This window comes from Salvelinus alpinus, chromosome 30 (assembly GCF_045679555.1).
Source record: "Salvelinus alpinus chromosome 30, SLU_Salpinus.1, whole genome shotgun sequence".
NCBI lineage: Eukaryota > Metazoa > Chordata > Actinopteri > Salmoniformes > Salmonidae > Salvelinus > Salvelinus alpinus.
Window position 1 is genome coordinate 13,506,095 of NC_092115.1, and position 19,073 is coordinate 13,525,167.

At 41.7% G+C, this 19,073-nt stretch overlaps 3 protein-coding genes and 5 non-coding genes across 9 annotated transcripts; 2 read left to right on the forward strand and 6 right to left on the reverse strand.

The window, feature by feature from the left end:
* The first annotated feature begins 405 nt into the window (after positions 1 to 405).
* Positions 406 to 2,157, forward strand: LOC139560053 (lactosylceramide 1,3-N-acetyl-beta-D-glucosaminyltransferase A-like). The gene has a single exon (XM_071376546.1). The coding sequence runs from the start codon at positions 715 to 717 to the stop codon at positions 1,864 to 1,866; it is 1,152 nt and encodes a 383-aa protein (XP_071232647.1). The 5' UTR covers positions 406 to 714; the 3' UTR covers positions 1,867 to 2,157.
* A 6,131-nt stretch (positions 2,158 to 8,288) lies between these two features.
* LOC139559645 (eukaryotic initiation factor 4A-II-like) lies at positions 8,289 to 14,148 on the reverse strand. The gene is made up of 10 exons (XM_071375818.1): positions 14,054 to 14,148; positions 13,189 to 13,246; positions 11,756 to 11,947; positions 11,311 to 11,467; positions 10,974 to 11,077; positions 10,440 to 10,581; positions 9,877 to 10,005; positions 9,677 to 9,766; positions 9,334 to 9,410; positions 8,289 to 9,231 (listed from the first exon to the last, which is right to left on the reverse strand). The coding sequence occupies exons 1-4, from the start codon at positions 14,080 to 14,082 to the stop codon at positions 11,411 to 11,413; spliced, it is 336 nt and encodes a 111-aa protein (XP_071231919.1). The 5' UTR covers positions 14,083 to 14,148; the 3' UTR covers positions 8,289 to 9,231; positions 9,334 to 9,410; positions 9,677 to 9,766; positions 9,877 to 10,005; positions 10,440 to 10,581; positions 10,974 to 11,077; positions 11,311 to 11,410.
* LOC139560689 (small nucleolar RNA SNORA81) lies at positions 10,093 to 10,272 on the reverse strand. The gene has a single exon (XR_011672028.1). It is a non-coding gene; the product is annotated as a small nucleolar RNA SNORA81 (small nucleolar RNA).
* Positions 10,652 to 10,832, reverse strand: LOC139560688 (small nucleolar RNA SNORA81). Its single transcript, XR_011672027.1, has one exon. It is a non-coding gene; the product is annotated as a small nucleolar RNA SNORA81 (small nucleolar RNA).
* Positions 11,547 to 11,617, reverse strand: LOC139560692 (small nucleolar RNA SNORD2). The gene has a single exon (XR_011672031.1). It is a non-coding gene; the product is annotated as a small nucleolar RNA SNORD2 (small nucleolar RNA).
* Positions 12,013 to 12,088, reverse strand: LOC139560693 (small nucleolar RNA SNORD2). The gene has a single exon (XR_011672032.1). It is a non-coding gene; the product is annotated as a small nucleolar RNA SNORD2 (small nucleolar RNA).
* Positions 12,988 to 13,058, reverse strand: LOC139560691 (small nucleolar RNA SNORD2). Its single transcript, XR_011672030.1, has one exon. It is a non-coding gene; the product is annotated as a small nucleolar RNA SNORD2 (small nucleolar RNA).
* A 1,268-nt stretch (positions 14,149 to 15,416) lies between the features above and the next one.
* Positions 15,417 to 18,935, forward strand: LOC139560113 (DCN1-like protein 1). 2 transcript variants are annotated; one of them, XM_071376630.1, is made up of 7 exons: positions 15,417 to 15,573; positions 16,394 to 16,607; positions 17,056 to 17,224; positions 17,466 to 17,596; positions 17,700 to 17,782; positions 17,946 to 18,042; positions 18,289 to 18,935. In XM_071376630.1, the coding sequence occupies exons 1-7, from the start codon at positions 15,472 to 15,474 to the stop codon at positions 18,363 to 18,365; spliced, it is 873 nt and encodes a 290-aa protein (XP_071232731.1). In that variant the 5' UTR covers positions 15,417 to 15,471; the 3' UTR covers positions 18,366 to 18,935. The 2 variants fall into 2 exon arrangements, with proteins under 2 accessions (XP_071232731.1, XP_071232732.1); XM_071376631.1 differs by having other exon boundaries at positions 15,427 to 15,573; positions 18,230 to 18,369.
* The last annotated feature ends 138 nt before the right edge of the window (positions 18,936 to 19,073 follow it).

Consider the following 19,073-nt stretch of genomic DNA (forward strand, 5'->3'; position numbering starts at 1 on the left):
CAGTGGTTTAGATGGTACAATGATTCTCTTCACAATGACTGCTTGTTTTGTCACATCAACTGAAATTAGGCAAACTATTAGAATTTTACCAACCAGGAAATGGCGGAGCGATTTCTGCATATTGCATCTTTAAACAACAACATTCTATTAAGAACTTAATACATTCTAGTTAGAGAAATTACAGAGTAACTACACAGGTAGAAGAGCAGCCTAACGTAAACAGTTACCAAATGTTTAAGAACTCTAACACACCCAAAAGGCAAAATTGTAAAATTCAGTTTCAGACTAGTTGATTGATCTGTTTGTCTGCTTTTCTCTAAGGAGGATGTTATTACACTTAACTCTCACCACATTGGGCCATTAGAGTAAAACGTGTACTCTCTCTTCCATTTCAGAGCAATGCTCTGCACCCTGGGGATGCTGGATGAGTCTGAGCAACTATGAGGACGGCTGTGTGCGAGTCAGTAACAACAGGAGTGTGAGTGACTTGCCGGACGGAGGCGATTGTTTCCGGGAGGCTCCTCATGTGATTCTCCCTGACACACCCATGCCTCCTGCTCCATGTGGGAACCCTAGGATGGAACACACACACTGCTATGCACAGTCACTGGGACAACTGCGTCTGCAGCCGCTCTTTCACACACTCTGACACACACCACCGCTCAGACCTGACAGAGGAAGAACCCCAGAATTTTACTGAACCAATTTTCCGGTATGTTTGTGAATTTTCGGCGGATCCGCAAGTGCCAGTGCTTGCAGCTAATGACCACGTGCCTGGTGCTGTCGGTGGTGATGGTGTGCTGGGATGGCAGCGTGGTGAGCCACGTCAAGTCCTACTCCTACCACTACCTGGTCAACCGCTACACCTTCATCAACAAGAGCTTCACCATCCCGCGGCAGGAGGCCCACATGTTCAGCAACCACCGCTACCTGCTCAACCACCCGTATAAGTGCTCAGGAGAGAAGAACGTTTTACTGCTGCTGCTAGTCAAGTCCTCCCCAGAGAACATCGAGAGACGGCGAGCCATACGGTCGACGTGGGGCAACGAGACCTACATCCGCCAGACCCTGGGGGTGACTGTGAAGGTGGTTTTTGTGCTGGGCCTCCCCAAGCAGCACGAAGCTGCCCATACTCGGAGGAGCCGAGGGGGCACCCAGGACAACCTTGTCCGTGAAGACCGCTTGAATGGCGACTTGATCCAACAGGACTTTGTGGACTCGTTCCACAACCTAACCCTCAAGCTTCTGCTACAGTTCCGGTGGGCGCACGCCTACTGCCCGCACGCCCACTTCCTCATGACGTCTGACGATGACATTTTCGTGCACATGCCCAACCTGGTGCGCTACCTTCAGGACATAGACAGGAAGGGCGTTACAGACTTCTGGATCGGTCGCGTGCACAGAGGCGCGCCACCCATCCGCCGGAAGGAAAGCAAGTACTATGTCTCATACGAGATGTACCCGTGGTTGGCATACCCGGACTACACGGCAGGGGCGGGTTACGTTGTCTCGAGAGACGTGGCGAACAAAATCTACCAGGCTTCGTTGACCCTCAACGCCTCGCTGTACATCGACGATGTCTTCATGGGCATCTGCGCCAACGCCATGGGCGTGTTGCCGCAGGAGCATGTGTACTTCTCAGGTGAGGGCAAGGCGCCCTACCACCTTTGCATCTACGACAAGATGATGACGTCGCACGGCCACGTGGCCGACATATACGAACTCTGGAAAGCCGCCACCAATCCGGAGGTCAAACGGGTCACGTCAGGACTCTTTGGGAGGTTGTATTGCACAGCTGTGAAACTCACCCTTCTTTGTAGACCGTATTTCTTTAACAGCTACCCCTGCAAGGCAGCCTTGTTGTAGTACAGTAAACCTATGTACTGTGATTGGTCCAAAATAGAGCGAGGGATCATTTTGTACCAAATTTTTCTTTCATCGGTCTCCCGTCATTTGAAAAGGCTGAAGGAGGGAAGGCCTGTGTTTTGTGTTGATGGAGGAAGATACGCATGAGTCATATCTATTGCTGTAACTTTGGGTTTTACAGTGGCCGTCTATCTATATGGCTTTATAGTGACCGTCTATCTATATGGCTTTATAGTGACCGTCTATCTATATGGCTTTATAGTGACCGTCTATCTATATGGCTTTATAGTGACCGTCTATCTATATGGCTTTATAGTGACCGTCTATCTATATGGCTTTATAGTGGCCGTCTATCTATATGGCTTTATAGTGACCGTCTATCTATATGGCTTTATAGTGACCGTCTATCTATATGGCTTTATAGTGACCGTCTATCTATATGGTTTTATAGTGACCGTCTATCTATATGGCTTTATAGTGACCGTCTATCTATATGGCTTTATAGTGACCGTCTATCTATATGGCTTTATAGTGACCGTCTATCTATATGGCTTTATAGTGACCGTCTATCTATATGGCTTTATAGTGACCGTCTATCTATATGGCTTTATAGTGACCGTCTATCTATATGGCCAGCAGTGGTCCAGTTCCTGATATCTTTACCATGTATTGAAGAGCAGAGACTGAATGTGATGAATAAGGAGATGCTATCCAGAGATAAGGATGGCAAATAGGATTCTAAGTGAATTTCCGCTTCCACTACCTCATCTCCTTCAATTAAACTAATTGAGAGAATGATTCTCTGGCCTAAAATTATGTTATTCTGTTGGTTATGCTGCTGTGGTTTAAAACTAACTGTGGATGGACACAATTGGCTCATTGTCTGTCGTTACACAGTAAGGTTTGCTAAAGTTAAAAGGAAGATACCATAATAGTCTTATTATAATAATAATAAGTAGTCTTGAATAAAAACTGTGACAGTCCTGAATTTGAACTCACTCAGAAAAACAGCAGCTCTTTGCTGTATGTTGACAGTCTCTTTGTGGTCATGGTTTTAAAATATATTAAATCTTACGTAGGCTAGTAGCCTATTAAACTTGGCTGTAGCCAGGGTCATGGAAGCTCTGTAGCCACGGTGATTTGAGCTATCCGATTGGGCAGCGCAGTAGGTGCACTCGATTTAGTCACAGATTTGCCGGTCCGCCGGGTAGGCGGAGCTTGTCTCATGGGAACACTTTGCTTGCCCGGTGCGCAGGACTTTTGAATCTAGTACACCTACCGGCAACAGCTCAATATGATTTTTAAAAACGAGCGCAAGCCTTTATCGTTTGTTGGTTTTTCTACAGAAATATTTGGTGATCGACTAGGAATGCCTTGACGTGATCGACGTGCTGGCGACCACTGTTCTAGACGATTCTGTGCTTCCAACTTTTTGGGAACAGTTTGGGGAAGGCCCTTTCCTGTTTTAGCATGACAATGCCCCAGTGCACAAAGCAAGTCCAAACAGAAATGTTTTGTTGAGATCGGTGTGGAAAAACCTGCACAGAGCCCTGACCTCAACCCCATCGAACACCTTTGGGATGAATTGGAATGCCGACTGCGAGCCAGGCCTAATTGCCCACATCAGTGCCTAACCTGACTAATGCTCTTATGGCTGAATTGAAGCAAGTCCCTGCAGCAATGTTCCAACATCTAGTGGAAAGCCTTCCCAGAAGAGTGGAGGCTGTTATAGCAGCAAAGGCGGGGACCAACTCCATATTAATTTTGGAATTAGATGTTCGACGAGCAGGTGTCCACATACTTTTGGTCATGTAGTGTATCAGCTTCAAATGTTTTTGTCTTTCCAGATCAGGCTGACTCAAAGACTTGTGGGGGAGAGTTGAAAAGGCATCTAGCCCATTGCTACAGCATGACGTCATACATGCCTCAGAGACAGTAGCCTCAAAACTATAGCTCTATTGTTGTTGATGTAAAACTTTAAAACTTGGGACTTTTCTGTCTCCATAATGACAGTCACAAATAGTTTTGAAGAAGTGCATTTCTGATCTGTTGCATAAGTCAGATAAGAATTGGTTGAATCGTTCAAAACCAAATAAATTGGTCAGTGCTATGAAGGATACTTGGGACGCCCCTATCCTAAACCCTAACCTTTACTTTAAAATGTCAAGTTCAATAGGGGAGAGATATCCCAAAATCACGGACCCCAAAAAATCCCCCTTTCTTTCTGTTTTGGGCATATTTTCTCGTGGGCCTTTTTCCTATTTGTGCATTTTCTTTGTATAATGGCCCACGACTTGTTCTGAAAGAGGTGCGTTGGAATATCTTTGGGATTAGCCGTTCTCCAAACATCTGGCCTGTTTCCAAGGCGACTGCACAACGAGAATAATTCACACAAATGATTAAGAGGGGCCCAAAACACGGTCCAACAACCTACCTCTCACAATTCATAGGTACTACTGCAGTGCACATGTAACTTTCATTTTGCCATTGAAAGGTCCTGTTCAGAGTGACTCAACTACCCAAATATATTCCATTTTCTTGTTTGCATCACTTTTAAGATATTATCGGAGCTTTACAATGGTCAACCAGTTTTTCTCCAGTCCTTTGGAAGAACGGCTTCTCAATCCGAAAAACATTTAACAATGCAGGAGAACTGGTCCAGGTGGAATCAGCCAATCTCTATCCAAATGTCCAATTAGTTTATTTTGTCTTCTCTCTACCCTCCCAATGCGGTCCTGCCAGCATAATTGCATTGACTTCTGTGAACGTGGGAGTCAAAGAACAAAGTTGATGTGCTCAAAATACATGCATTTACCATATCATAGCCAATTACACATTCACTCAGTGCCCCTGAGGCAGACTATAATTATAACTAACCTGCCTGCCTCCAATTTACACAGAGGCACAGAGATATGGAGAATTTATACAAACATGCCTGAGTGCGTATCCACCTAGATAAATTCAACAGATTAAACTAAAGGCCATACAAACTTGCCTGCTTTATTGCTACAAACAGAAACAGTACTATTGTGATCTGTACAGTGCTTTCAGAAAAGTTTTCACACCCATAGACTTTTTCCACATTTTGTGTTATAAAGTGGGATTAAAATGGAATTGTCGTCTGTGAACAATCTACACAAAATACTCTGTAATGTCAAAGTGGAAGAAAAATTCTAACATTTGTAAAAAAGTAATCAAAAATAAAATATGAATATATCTTGATTAGATAAGTATTCAACGCACTGAGTTAATACATGTTAGAATCACCTTTGGCAGCAATTACACCTCTGAGTCTTTCTGGGTAAGTCTTCAAAAGCTTTCCACACCTGTATTGTGCAACATTTGCCGATTTATTCTTTTCAAAATTCTTCAAGCTCTGTCAAATTGGTTGTAGATCATTGCTAGACAACCATTTTCAAGTCTTGCCATAGATTTTCAAGGAGATTTAAGTCAAAACTGTAACTCGGCCACTCAGGAACATTCACTGTATTCTTGGTAAGCAACTCCAGTGTATATTTGGACTTGTGTTTTGTTATTGTCCTGCTGAAAGGTGAATTCGTCCCCCAGTGTCTGGTGGAAAGCAGACTGAACCAGGTTTTCCTCTAGGATTTTGTCTGTGCTTAGCTCAATTCCATTTCTTATTTATCCAGAAAAATTCCCCAGTCCTTAACGATTACAAGCATATCCATAACATGATGCAGCCACCACTATACTTGAAAATATGGAGTGTGGTACTCAGTAATGTGTTATATTGGATTTGCCCCAAACATAACACTTTGTATTACACTGTGAATTAGATCAGTGCTATGGAGGAACTACAATGTTGTTGATCCATCCTTAGTTCTCGTCACAGTCAATAAACTGTAGCTGTTTTAGTCGGCCTCATGGTGAAATCTCTGAGCAGTTTCCTTCCTCTCCGGGAACTGTTAAGAAGGACGCTTGTGTCTTTGTAGTGACTGGGTGTATTGATATACCATCCAAAGTGTAATTAATAACTTCACCATGCTCAAAGGGATATTCAATGTCTGCTTTTTATATTTTACCCATCTACTGTCTACAATGTCTTGAGTGACATATCAGCTAACAGGCAGTCCCTGTGCCTTGTCCCAGTCTAATCCTCACGTTTTAACATCACTCCAATCCTTCCTGTTCTCAAGCTGAGCAATCGGGGGAGAAGGGCCTTGGTCAGGGAGGTGACCAAGAACCTGATAGTCACTCTGACAGAGCTCTAGAGTTCCTCTGTGGAGATGGGAGAACCTTCCAGAAGGACAACCATCTCTGCAGCACTCCACCAATCAGGCCTTTATGGTAGAGTGGCCAGACAGAAGCCACTCCTCAGTAAAAGGCAGGACAACCCGCTTGGAGTTTGTCAAAAGGCACCTAAAGACTCTCAGACCTTGAGCAACAAGACTCTGGTCTGATGAAACCAGGATTGAACTCTTTGGCCTGAATGCCAAGCATCACATCTGGAAGAAGCCAGACAACATCCTTAAGGTGAAGCATGGTGGTGGCAGCATCATGCTGTGGAGATGTTTTTCAGCAGCAGGAACTGGAAGACCAGTCAGGATCGAGGGAGATGAACGGAGCAAAGTACAGAGATCCTTGATGAAAACCTGCTCCAGAGTGCTCATGACCTCAGACTGGGGCGAAGGTTCACCTTCTAACAGGACAACGACCCTAAGCACACAGCCAAGACAAAGCAGGAGTGGCTTTGGGACAAGTCTCTAAATGTCCTTGAGTGGCCCAGCCAGAGCCCGGACTTGAACATCTCTGGAGACTGAAAATAGCTGTGCAGCAACACTCCCCATCCAACCTGACAGAGCTTGAGAGGGCTCTGTACCGGTACCCCCTGTATATAGCCCCGCTATTCTTATTTACTGCTGCTATTTATTTTTCTTTACTCATATTTTTAAAGATTGCATCATTGGTTAAGGGCTTGTAAATGAGCGTTTCACTGTAAGGTCTACACCTGTTGTATTCAGCGCATGTTACAAATACAATTTGATTTGATCTGCATTGAAAAATGGCAGAAACTCCCCAAATACAGGTTCCAAGCCTGTAGCGTCATACCCAAGCAGAAAGCCACATTCTCCAACTAACATAATTGACAAAGCATGGGTTTGGTGAGTCTGCCAGATCAGAGGCAGTAGGAATGACCATGGATGATCTCTTGATAAGTGTGTGAATTAGACAATTTGCCTGGCCTGCTAAGCATTCAAAATGAAACAAATTGAGTGGCAGGGAAAATGTATGGAGTAAAAAAATAAATTTTCTTTAGGAATGTAGGAAAGTAAAAGTTGGAAAAATACAAAGAGTACAGATATCCTAAAAAAATACATTGTGTAGTACTTAAGTATTTTTACTTAATTACTTTACACCACTGAGGGGGAAAAACAAGCACAATAAATCTAACATAAAATGTGGGTAAAGTCAGCGGGTCTGAAAACTTTCTGAAGGGACTGTATACTGTAGCTAAGAAAGTGTACATTGTGTAGTAAGCCGCTATCTTTTGGTGCACAGCCTATATGTGCACCAATATTGCATGAGCTTTCATTGTCTGCTTATATGCCCCCCTTAGCCTACGGTTCTGACTTGGAAGTGCTGAACAAAGTTATAGTTGACTACAGCCGGCCTAGCTCGCTCATTTCTTAATCAAAATTTACCATTAGTCTCTTTTCCACTCATCCCCTTACGCCATAGTATGAACATCAATTGTCAGTTATAAAACACATGTCAGTCATGTTTAATTTTGTTTTATCAAAGGTAGTATATAAGGCTGAATGAACTGTTTTGCTGTCAGACAAGGCTCCGCTGATGGCCAGGTGTAGCAGTCGTAAGGTTTCACCCCATTGTGAAAAGAAAGCTCTGCTGTTGTAGGCCCTAACAGTTTGTGGGCAGTGTCACCGTTATAGCACAATTAATGTATTGGTGGCACAAAAGAGTATGCACCACAAAGACGTACATGCTAAAACCACCGAAGCCATCACACAATGAGCGAATAGCCTGCAACTAGTTTAATCAGCCGTGTACCACCACACATTGACTCAGTACCCCTCGGTATAACCTTGTGATATTTTATTTCGTAAATATTTTTCTTAATTGCATTGTTGGTTAAAGGGCTTTTATGTAAGCATTTCACAGTAAGATCTACACCCCAAAACAGGTGCCCAGCCTGTAGCCTCATACCCAAGATTCAATGATGTAGTCGCTGCCAAAGGTGCATCAAAGTACTGCGCAACGGGTCTGAAAACCGTTGTAAATGTGATTTATTATAAATTGTCACCCTGTTTTTGCTTTGTCATTATGCTATGTATATTGATGAGGGGCAGTAGTGGGAAAAAGTACCAATTGCCACACTTTATGTAGTAAATAATTTCCTTTAAACGGAATTGTTTGTTAATAAGGGCCTGCAAGCATTCCAGTTAGATCTACTCCGGTTGTATTCAGCGCATGCAACAAATACAATTTATTGGACACGGGTCATTATCAGATACACCGGGGATGGGAAACTGATGGGGGCAACACATCTGAACAGTGGCTAGCAGGTCTACAAACCCACATGCAGACAGGCAGCCCTAGCCGGTTTGGGGGCCCCAAGCTTAATTGTTGGAACCACTGGTCTAGACTCAAATATGCAATTGTGTCATAGTAACAAGTAGGTTCTTCACCAAATATGGTATCATTTAGTACAGCAAGTATATTTAATTAAGACTCAGTTTTAGGGAAAATGGCTAGACTCAAAACAAGTTCAAACAGGAAAAACATTCCACAAAATAGTCAAACTGAGGATTTGACAAAGCGTGATTGGTACACTTAAATTAAGTCTAAAATAACATCCAGGTGAGCCAAATCAATAACATTGGAGCAGCCTCATTGCACACAAGTTAGCATAAAATAATTGGCAGACTTAATACTACACTTGTACCTTTTAGTCCAATAGTAAATCTAAATGGTGAAGAAATCCTGTACACCTTAATTGTACAATGAAATAAATTACTGTTAGGAACAATATTGTTTAGTCTCCACTAGAGGTCGACCTCTAGTCTCCACAGCTTGTGGTTTCAACCAGCAAACTCTCAAGGTTAAAATCTACAACTGTCCATGAGACCACCATCTTACACATATCAGAAGTCTGATTCAAGGATAGCATTGAGTGACGTTTTCCTCAAATGAACACAATGTGTAAAACCGCCAGCAATGCATCAAAATCCTCAACACCCAGTTTCAAATCAGGTCAGCCGCATTCAAAGGCATCTCATCCACTGTTGTATTGTAAAACATCTCGATGTCCCGAAGAATATGCTTGTCCTCCTCAGTCAGTTTATAGCCACTCCTTTTCTGCCAAAACCGCCACCACGACCAATTCTGGAGAAATGGGGGAGGAGGAACAATATTTAGGTCCAGGTCTGCTTTCCAAATACAATACAGTCTGAGCACATCTTCCATTTATGCAGGGACTGTACATACCTGTGAATAAAATCCTCCCTCTTTGTAAAAGGTCAGTTTCTGACCAGGGAAACCTGCTGCACATCAATTCCTCGGGCCTGATATCAAAGCAAACACGAGTTAGAATCAAGTTTAAACAATCAGATTTACAAAACATTTCACTGTAAATGTAGTCTGACTTTAAGTAACAGATTCCTACAGAGAGAGAAGCCCGTGGTGGAGAACAGACATTTCATCTCCCAAAAGGTGTTACTGCTAAGCCATGAAAAGGCAGTCGCAGAGAAAAACCATTTGGGATAATAATTACATGTAACCATAACAAGTCACTCATTACAGTTGGATAAGAGTGAGATTCTACCCTCACCAATAAGTCAGTAGTGATGAGTACTCTGCTTTAGCCAGACCTGAACTCCCTCATGATCACATCCCTCTCCTTCTGGTCCATGTCACCATGCTGGAAAACAAAGTACGTTATTTCAACCTGCATTTTAAACAACCCCATGACCAACACAACAGTAATTATAGCAGCATTATAATTCAGGGAGCAATGTTTGATGGTCTTACCAGAGCAGAGATGGTGAAGTCCTTTGAGTGCATCTGTCAGCCAGCCGACCTTCCTCCTGGTGTTGAGGAAGATGCCTGCCTGAGTGATTGTTTGCGTCTCGTACAGGTCACAATGTCCAGCTTCCACTCCTGGAAGAATGTGAGGGTAACAACTTATTTCACCGACCAGACTAGCCTTACAACATAAACCACTTCTAAATGGAAAGTTTCCAGAAATATTGTAGCACAGAATCTTGAGACAAAGGGCACTGGACATTAAGAAAGAGGTCCGCCAAAGCCTCATTTCAACCCTGGCTTTACTGTCCTTCCTTGGTGTACCCATGCTTACATGACCGCAAGAGCCAAGCCCAAAGGCTTCGCCCTCACAATTTTAGCAGGGTGCTTTAAAAAGAAGGGAAACGCTATACACATTGACTACAGAAACTCATTTACAAATGGCAGCAGCTTGTCTTCCTGCGGTCCAGCAACATTAAGGCAGTTAAATACAAACACACAATTAAATTACATGGCATTACATGTCATAACACACGTAGAGAGCCACGTATTTTCTGAACGCTACCCACCTCGCTCTACATTGATGTAGAACTGCTTAATACCCTCTAGGGCAAGATCTTGTTTCTTCACCAGAATGCGAATGGGCTCTCGCATGAACTTCTTGGTCACCTCCAGCACATCAGTAGGCATGGTGGATGACAGGAGGACCACCTGCGCAGCGATAGAAGAAACATTAGTAAAAATCACAACTGGAAGAAATGCACTCATCTTAAGTCTGATTAACTGTTGCACTGGGCCTTGAGACATGAGGTCAACGAACATTAAGAAAGAGGTTCGACCACAACTCTTTTCCGGCACAGTGCAAAATGCTCTCCTTCCACACAATACTCTGCTAGCATTATTGCCTAAACCAAGTGTTACCTGGATTCTGCAATTTTAGCACAGTTCTTTTTTATGGAAGTGGGGTGACTGGGGCAGAGAGAAGCCCATGTTGATTGCCTTGTGGCAACAAGGTTAAACTTCTGAAGCAAGGCTCTAGAATGGAACCTGGAAATCAAAACACATTTACAAGTAAAATGGGCAATATACAACAAGAGGCCTACTTGAACGTGTGCTCAGTGTCTGGAAGATCTCATCTGAGCCTTGAAGCCATGACTCAGCATCTCATCAGCTTCGTCCAGGACAAACATCTTGATGCTTTTCAGAACTGTAAGTAAGAGGGCAAACGTAAAAATCTGCACCGTGGTCAAGCCAAACGAAAAGACATCTAAAGCATGCCAATGGACAAGATATATACACATACATTTCTTAATTTAACTCAGCATTGTTGGCTAAAAGCTTATAAGCAAGCATTTCACAGTAAGGTCTATCTATACCTGTAGTATTCGGTGCATGTGACAAATACAATATCATTTGAACACGAGCAAATCAGATACTTACACTGATATAAGTACCTACAGGCACCGCCTGTTAAGCATATCAAACACCCGGCCTGGAGTTCCCACATCAGCATGTCGTTGTGGACATTAGTGCCCCCAATTTAGGCATGGCAGGCAGCCCCCATGTAGTCCCCCAGAGCCAGAACCCCCTTCTGGATCTAAGAAAACAGACCAAATAAATACTCCGTTGGCAATTTGCTCTTGGCACCAATGCATTATACAGGACTAAACAGGTTTGAGTGATCAGTATAACAGGTTGTCACCATTATCAGGTCTGTCCCGAAAGATGAAATGCCATCACTTCACTCACTTGTTACAGAACAGAAATCCCATGCCAAGTAGTCATGTCAACTTTCAGACCATTGCAGTCATGGACAGACTACAACAATCCTAAAAGAGAACTGTCACATTTAACCCAATTAGCTGTTTCTGCACGAAAAATATACCTTTTTAGTTTGAGATTGTCCGAATATGCCGCCTCGGTCTGATAAACACGTAAGTTTGTCCAGACCTGAGGTACGGCATACCTGCTGAGCTAGCTCCCTGCTGGGGTCCTTTTCTGCTTTATGTCCAGCTGCTGCAGGATAGAGATGGCAAACGCGGCAGTCTTGACCATGCCTGGGTGATGACATCACAGCCTGCGAAGGGAAAAGGGGTTCATGAACAGAATTTAAATCCCGCTTTGTCCAGTGACAATTGACTTGAGTGATCAGTAATACTAAAAAGGGTAGTTCTCCATTGCTGTCAGTCCCGAAAGATGGTATGGCATCTTGTCAATCAATAGACAATAGTTTTCAACTTGCAATTATACTGAACCAAAATATAAACACGTTAAGTGTTGGTCCCATGTTTCATGAGCTGAAATAAGAAATAAGATGACGGAAAATGCCTACCTATTTTAAAGCATTACTCAATTTGGGCATATTTTTTTTAATTTACAGCCTTTAGTGAGCACACCAAGAAGCTAATTAAACAGCATGATAATTACACGGGTGTGACTTGTGCCAGGTACAATGAAAGGCCACAAATGTGCAGTTGTCACAATGGCAGACATCAAGTTGACTGCGCAATTGGCATGCTGACTGCAAGAATGCCAACCAGAGCTTTTGCCAGATAGTGTAATGTTAATTTCTAAAACACTTATGGTAGAAAATGTGGCACCATGTCCAACCACCCACAACTGCAGACCACGTGTAGCCACACCAGTCCAGGACCTCCACATCCAGCTTTTTCACTGGTGGGTATTTCTGTCTAATAAAGCCCTTGCGTGCTGGGCCTGGTTACCAAGTGAGTGGCCTACGCTCATCCAAGTCCACCCATGGCTGCGCCCCTGCCCAGTCATATGAAATCCATAGGTTAGGGCCTAATGAATTTATGTCAATTAAATTGATTTCTATGAACTGTAACTGAGTAATATTTGAAATTGTTAATTTTATATTTTTGTTCAGTATATTTATCAACAAGCCATTGATTTGCATACCTTTGATACAAGGAATGATTGCCCTCAATGGCTGATGGCTTCTGAAACCCATACTCAGATACCCCTAAGAGTGTCTCCTTCAGGGCCATGTCTTCAAAGTTGTCTAATCTCATTTTAGATGCACTGCACAATAAGAGTATTCTGTTCACACATTGTTTCGATGACATTGAGTTAACTGCAGGCCTACGCTTGAGGTTTGAGTGATCAGTATTAAAAGTTGTCACCATTATCAGGTCTGTCCCGAAAGATGAAATGCCATCATTTCACTCAACACTCCCAACAGAACTGAAATCCACTATAACAAGTGGTACTCAAAAAGAATTAGGTCAACTTTCAGACCAATGACTACATGGACTGACTAAACCAATCAGATCTCTATTGTAAACTAACTAAGCATACCTCTATGACGGCATCAGCCTCCATCCCCTCAGGCCCATCATGTTCACGATCTCTTGAACTATTGGAGAAATAAGGGTCAGGTCAGAGATGGAAAAACTGAGAAACCAAAAAAAACTTAATTCACTTAAATAGTTAAGGGTTGAATCAATTACAGGAAACCCCAAGTTAGCCACGTGGGAAGTTAAAAAAATGTGCGATACAGTAAAAAGACAAAAAGTTTTACACAGATAACAAGTTTCAGTTCCGAAAGATGGTATGCCAGTATTTAAAACTTCGTCCAAAAATTATAGATGACTTGCTTTATTGAGCTAGGCCTGTGCTGTCCAATTTCACCAACTTTGTTGGTTGGGCGCGCACGTGTCTCGTACGGTATTCTCAGTTGAGGCTGACATGCCCCCGAATTTCGACAAGATGAACTCACATTATTCGCTAATATTCTTTCCTTATAAATGTGTATTTTAATCCTACGGCCAGCCAACTCAGTGCGTCGCAAGTTAACGTTAGTTTAGCCGAGCAAGCTGGAACTAGGCCAAGGATAACAAAAGTTATTAGTCATAGGTCTGATTACATCAGTTAAATGTACAAGTGATGTCTTGGTAACTACTATATTTTACTGCATATTCTTTGCATACTAACGTTACACGAAACTACACGAGTCGGATGTATACTGCCATCTTCGCAGATATTTAAAGTAGCTAACATTAACTAGATAACGTTAGCTAAGTGAATGCCAATGGGTCCAGCGTAAACCACCTAATTTCCTCTGAATATCTGCAAGATGCATGGAAAACGCATATCTATAAATACATGTCATTTTAATTTGTGACAATAATTGTAAATGAAACAAGTTCCTTTTTTGTTTTACCTGTTGTAATCAAGAGAGTCGCTAGCCATGATCCTTCTCAAACTTCAACATGCGACTGGAAAGATCTATGTGGAGGAGGACAAGCGCTTTTATATAGCCGGACTATTTTCACTGAAATGTAAAAATTCTATTTATCCGACAAGACTTTCTCAACACAACAACACAATATTTTTTAATATACAAATTCTTATATTTTATGTGTTAATACTGTGAAGTTTCATTCTATAAAGATGTTTTTTTAAAGATTTAGACTATATTTTATAACGGAATGATATTACAGCACAAATTGCATGTGCTTCGGTTGCTACGGCGTCCTCATCATGTCAAAATTATGGCAATGGAAAATGTAATGGTCAATGTTATCTGGATTCCTGGGGACGTCCCTACCCTAAATCCTAACCCTAATCCTAACCTTAACTCCTACCCTTACCATAACCCTTACCTAACCCTAACCTTAACCATTTTAAATGTCAACTTCAATGGGGTTGGGACGTCCCAAGGATCTGTGATAGCAAGGATGCAGGAGTACCTTTGCCAAGACAACATACTGTATCAGCTTTATGAAATAATTTCTAACCTCAAACAGACTCCTATTTTTCTCATGTCAAAATTGCCTGTTTTACCATTCATACATCTGGAATATTTTGGATTATTATCAAACTAGTTATAGCTGTCCCGGCCCTAGCCCCATGTCAAAAATGCAAAACTGAGGCTTGAATGCAAAATAAAGATGTTTATTTAAACATCATTGGTGGCCCAAAAAATCTAAGTGCAAGAAAATGCATAAATAAAAAACCTACAGCAAACTCTCTGTTTGCAGTTCATTGTGATCATTACTGCATCTTTTAATGAGACTCAATGGGGAACATGGAGTACATTACAAAAAATATGTAATTGGTTGGCATTGATTCCAGTGTTTGTGTAATGAGTGGTATAGATAGAGCATTATTATACAATATATATCTTGGGGATAGCACACTGCAATATCATGGGAACAGAATACTAATTACAATAGTAGCTATATTGATAATACTTTTGAGAGATATTGTAATATATGCAATTTACATATTCTGTATTGTATTCTTATGGTTGGGGCTGGTAAAGAGGTATTGTGTGTCTGTCTATCTGTTCAGTTTGAAATATAAGAATCTGGTATCCAGGCAGGATTAATGTTTTGGTGTGGTATCTGATCTAGTAAATTCTATGTCTGGTATACTAGCATAGCATTTCTGCCCCACTCACAAATAGTGTCCACCACCAACCAACCATTATGTCAATGATTAAGATACACTAACCAACCATTATGTGTAATAAGATACACTATACTACAGTCTGTCAACCGTAGTCCGTTGACATACATACGAACCATGTCTGACTAAATATGGCGACCTGGAAAAGTGATATGTAGCTCCACCAACATGACAGGCATCTGTTGTGTCCAAACTGCGCATGAGCGGAAAAAGGTGGAAGAGAGCGAGGCAGCTGGATGGGAAAAAGGGAGTCGGGCAATTACAAACATGGTGAAGAATACGTTTATTTATCTCGTTTTTTATGTTTATTTTTGTTATCCAATACACCGTTGATCAAATGAACACCCTAAACACTGAATTTAAACAAACTTGTTTAAAATGTTACCTGTTAGCATTGCAAAGGTAACGTTAGCTAGTTGTTAGCTAGCTAGCGTTTCAGCAACTCGACTGTATTTCGGTTCGTTGTCATTGAACAACCTAGGTGGCTTGTCAATACTGCAGCATAGGTAGGTTGTCAGACAGTTCTAGTCAACAACAGTTACTAGACAGTAAGTTTAGCTATCTAAAGATTAAAACGTTGCTAAAGAAGCCGGCCAATCTCGGCTAGCTGGTCGTTCAAATGAACATTATGCGCCGTCGCGGATCATAGCTTTGACTAGGCCTGTTTGTTTTGCCTATGAACGCCGTGGCTAAGTTAAGAGTGGATATTGGAAAGAATGTGTGAATGCCACAATAACTTAATTGTTGTGCTCAGCCCCCGTATGTCATGCCAATACTTTTCTGCATCCTAACCATTCATGTATAGTCGATGAAGCAGTTTTGCACTGTTGATACCTAGAGGAAAGTCATTAGGCTAAGTAGCTTTCCAAAACGACCTCCGTGGCTATAAGCCAGCTATTATAACATGCATCCAAGATTATGCTTATTGCTTGGCAAGATGACACCAGAAGAAGTGTGCAATGCATGTATTGTCAGGTTTGCAGACTTCTACCCAAGGCTATACAGTTTTGAAAGCTCACAATTCTGAGCATGAGTAGAGCTACATTTCGGTCATTGTGTTTGTTCTGTAAACGTCTGTGTTGTTCCTCAGAACAAGCTGAAGTCCTCACAGAAGGATAAAGTTCGACAGTTCATGATCTTCACACAATCAAATGAGAAGACGGCATTGACCTGTCTGTCACAGAATGACTGGAAACTAGATGTCTCCACAGACAACTTTTTCCAAAATCCAGATCTCTACCATTCAAATCTAAAGGGAGTGTTGGACAAGAAAAGGTTAGAACAGCTCTACAACAGATACAGAGGTAAGTGTCAACTTTTTTTCACATCTCTGTCTATGCTGGATGTACTATAATAATATATGCCATTTAGCAGACACTTTTATCCAACGCGACTTGGTCATGCGTGCATACATTTTTAAGTATGGGTGGTCCCATCGAACCCACCATCCTGGCATTGCAAGCACCAGGCTCTACCAACTGAGCTACAGAGGGCTTGTCAAGTGCACAAGACAGTACTATTGTACTGTAAGTAAAAACAATAGCAGTATAACTGACTAAAAATAAAAACTGCCATAGGCCATGCATGATGTCGAAACACATAACTCACCTTTGACCACCAAAATCAAATAAAATTGATATAATCAAATAAAGACATATATTTGTCAGTCAATTTACCCCTTTGTCAGTCAAGTTGCTCAAAAGTGGCAAAGTATTAATTGAACACCATATTTTTACCTTATCCTTCACTCAGACCCACAAGATGACAACAAGATTGGTATAGATGGTATCCAGCAGTTCTGTGACGACCTGGGCCTGGACCCGGCCAGTATTAGTGTGCTCTTCATTGCCTGGAAGTTCCGGGCTGCAACACAGTGCGAGTTCTCCAGGCAGGAGTTCATGGATGGGATGGCAGAACAAGGGTGAGGAGGGCCTTTGAAGAGAGAGAGGTTTCACTTAATTTCTGGGGCCAATTTAATTGACAACAAGTGTGTGTGTTGTGTTCATTTATTTCATCATGTAATTATAGAGGAAATTGTTTGTTGTCGTCCATCAGCCACTGAGTTGTGTAACAGAATGTAGACTAAGCTCTTCTTTCTCCACATCAGATAGGCTAACCCTTAAACTTGTACTTGGTGCTAAAGCTTATTTTGTTCTCCTCAGGTGTGACAGTATAGAGAAACTAAAAGCCCAACTACCAAAAATGGAGCAGGAGTTAAAAGACCATGGGAAATTTAAGGACTTTTACCAGTTTACATTTAACTTTGCAAAGAATCCTGGCCAGAAAGGTTTGGGTAAGCAATACATTTTGACATTCCTGATCTATTTTCATAGTCTACTCTGCTCATTGGACTTGGATTTCTCTCAGACATGTCCTCATTGTTGTGCATTTTCTAGACTTAGAAATGGCAATTGCGTATTGGAATTTAGTACTGGCTGGAAGATTCAAATTCCTGGAGCTGTGGAACAAATTTTTAGTGGTAAGTTATTTTGTCTTAATTGAATTGAGTATACTTTATTGATCCACACAAAGTGGAAATTGGATGGGTTTGCTTCAATTGAAGGCTTCAATAAACATGATAAATGAAGGCTAGTTGTTTCTTTTAATGCACATTTTTATGTTTTCTTCTACTTTCCCTGCAGGAGCACCATAAACGATCAATCCCTAAGGACACCTGGAACCTCTTGTTAGACTTCAGTACAATGATAACTGATGACATGTCCAATTACGACGAGGAAGGTTTGTGTTTTTGTGTACTATGGCTGAACTATAGCAACCCATTGCCTCAGGTCAGGTGCATGACAATGGAAACAGTTGTGAATGGAATAATATGGAGCCAGCCCACTTGTTGCCTCTCCCAACAACCACCAGAGTTGAAAAGTAATTTTTTCTTGCTTAACCCTATATCTGTTGTGTTTCCTTTTAGATAAAGCAAGTTGAATTTTATGCATGAAACATCTGTCATTTTTGTCTCCTTCCTCCAAGGAGCATGGCCAGTCCTCATTGACGATTTTGTGGAGTTTGCACGACTGCACATCGGGACCAAAAGCACCGCTGTCTAGGGACCGCCCAAACTCGGAGGAACGTCCATGCGTTTGTTTATACAAAAAACACAACCGAGGCGGAGAAACGGAGCACAGGGGACTGCACTGAGCTGAGATCTATGTTGCCTTTTCCAACCCTCAGGACTGAGATGTTTTACACAACAGACAATATAAAAGGCATATCTCCTCGTCGGTCGTCTTGTGGTGGTTTGGGATTTTATCTTTAGTATGGGGCTTTTTTCGTGTCAACTCTAGCCAACTGGAGAGGAGTCGCCATCCTGGACCTTACAGTTCCTGTCCCAGTGTTTAGTTGACACAGTCGAGGTTCATGTGAAGCAAACCGACACCCCGAAAAGACAAATACAATTGTATCGTATTCTAAACACGAGGGTCCGTGAGGGAATGTCATTCTTTAAATATTAAATTACATTTTAATACTTTGTGTGCATTCCTGCTATGAATATGAATTTTGTTTTATGAGACTTGTGTGACAGAACAGTACAAAAACATTTGATTGTAATTTTTGTTAGTTTTAAGCATAATGCTATTCCAGTACAAAAGTACAAGGTAATAAATGTTTCGATTTTATATTTCTTTGATGTGTGTTGATAATGGTGATGCACTCTTGTCTGTCATATTTCTCTCTACCAAAGCTGATACCCGAAACCTGCATATGAACTTGTATCTCTTATGTTAAAAGGATGTACTATTCTTTCAATTGTTTAA

What these genes read in the sequence shown, in the direction of transcription:
- LOC139560113 (XM_071376630.1), top strand. Translation starts at nt 15,472, where the DNA reads ATGACAGGCATCTGTTGTGTCCAAACTGCGCATGAGCGGAAAAAGGTG. An exon ending in GATGGGATGGCAGAACAAGG is followed by an intron (nt 17,225 to 17,465) that starts GTGAGGAGGGCC and finishes TGTTCTCCTCAG; the next exon opens with GTGTGACAGTATAGAGAAAC. An exon ending in TCCTGGCCAGAAAGGTTTGG is followed by an intron (nt 17,597 to 17,699) that starts GTAAGCAATACA and finishes TGCATTTTCTAG; the next exon opens with ACTTAGAAATGGCAATTGCG.
- LOC139560053 (XM_071376546.1), top strand. Translation starts at nt 715, where the DNA reads ATGTTTGTGAATTTTCGGCGGATCCGCAAGTGCCAGTGCTTGCAGCTA.
- LOC139559645 (XM_071375818.1), bottom strand. Translation starts at nt 14,082, where the DNA reads ATGGCTAGCGACTCTCTTGATTACAACAG. An exon ending in GACTCTCTTGATTACAACAG is followed by an intron (nt 13,247 to 14,053) that starts GTAAAACAAAAA and finishes TTTCTCCAATAG; the next exon opens with TTCAAGAGATCGTGAACATG. An exon ending in AGGCTGATGCCGTCATAGAG is followed by an intron (nt 11,948 to 13,188) that starts GTATGCTTAGTT and finishes TTCCCTTCGCAG; the next exon opens with GCTGTGATGTCATCACCCAG.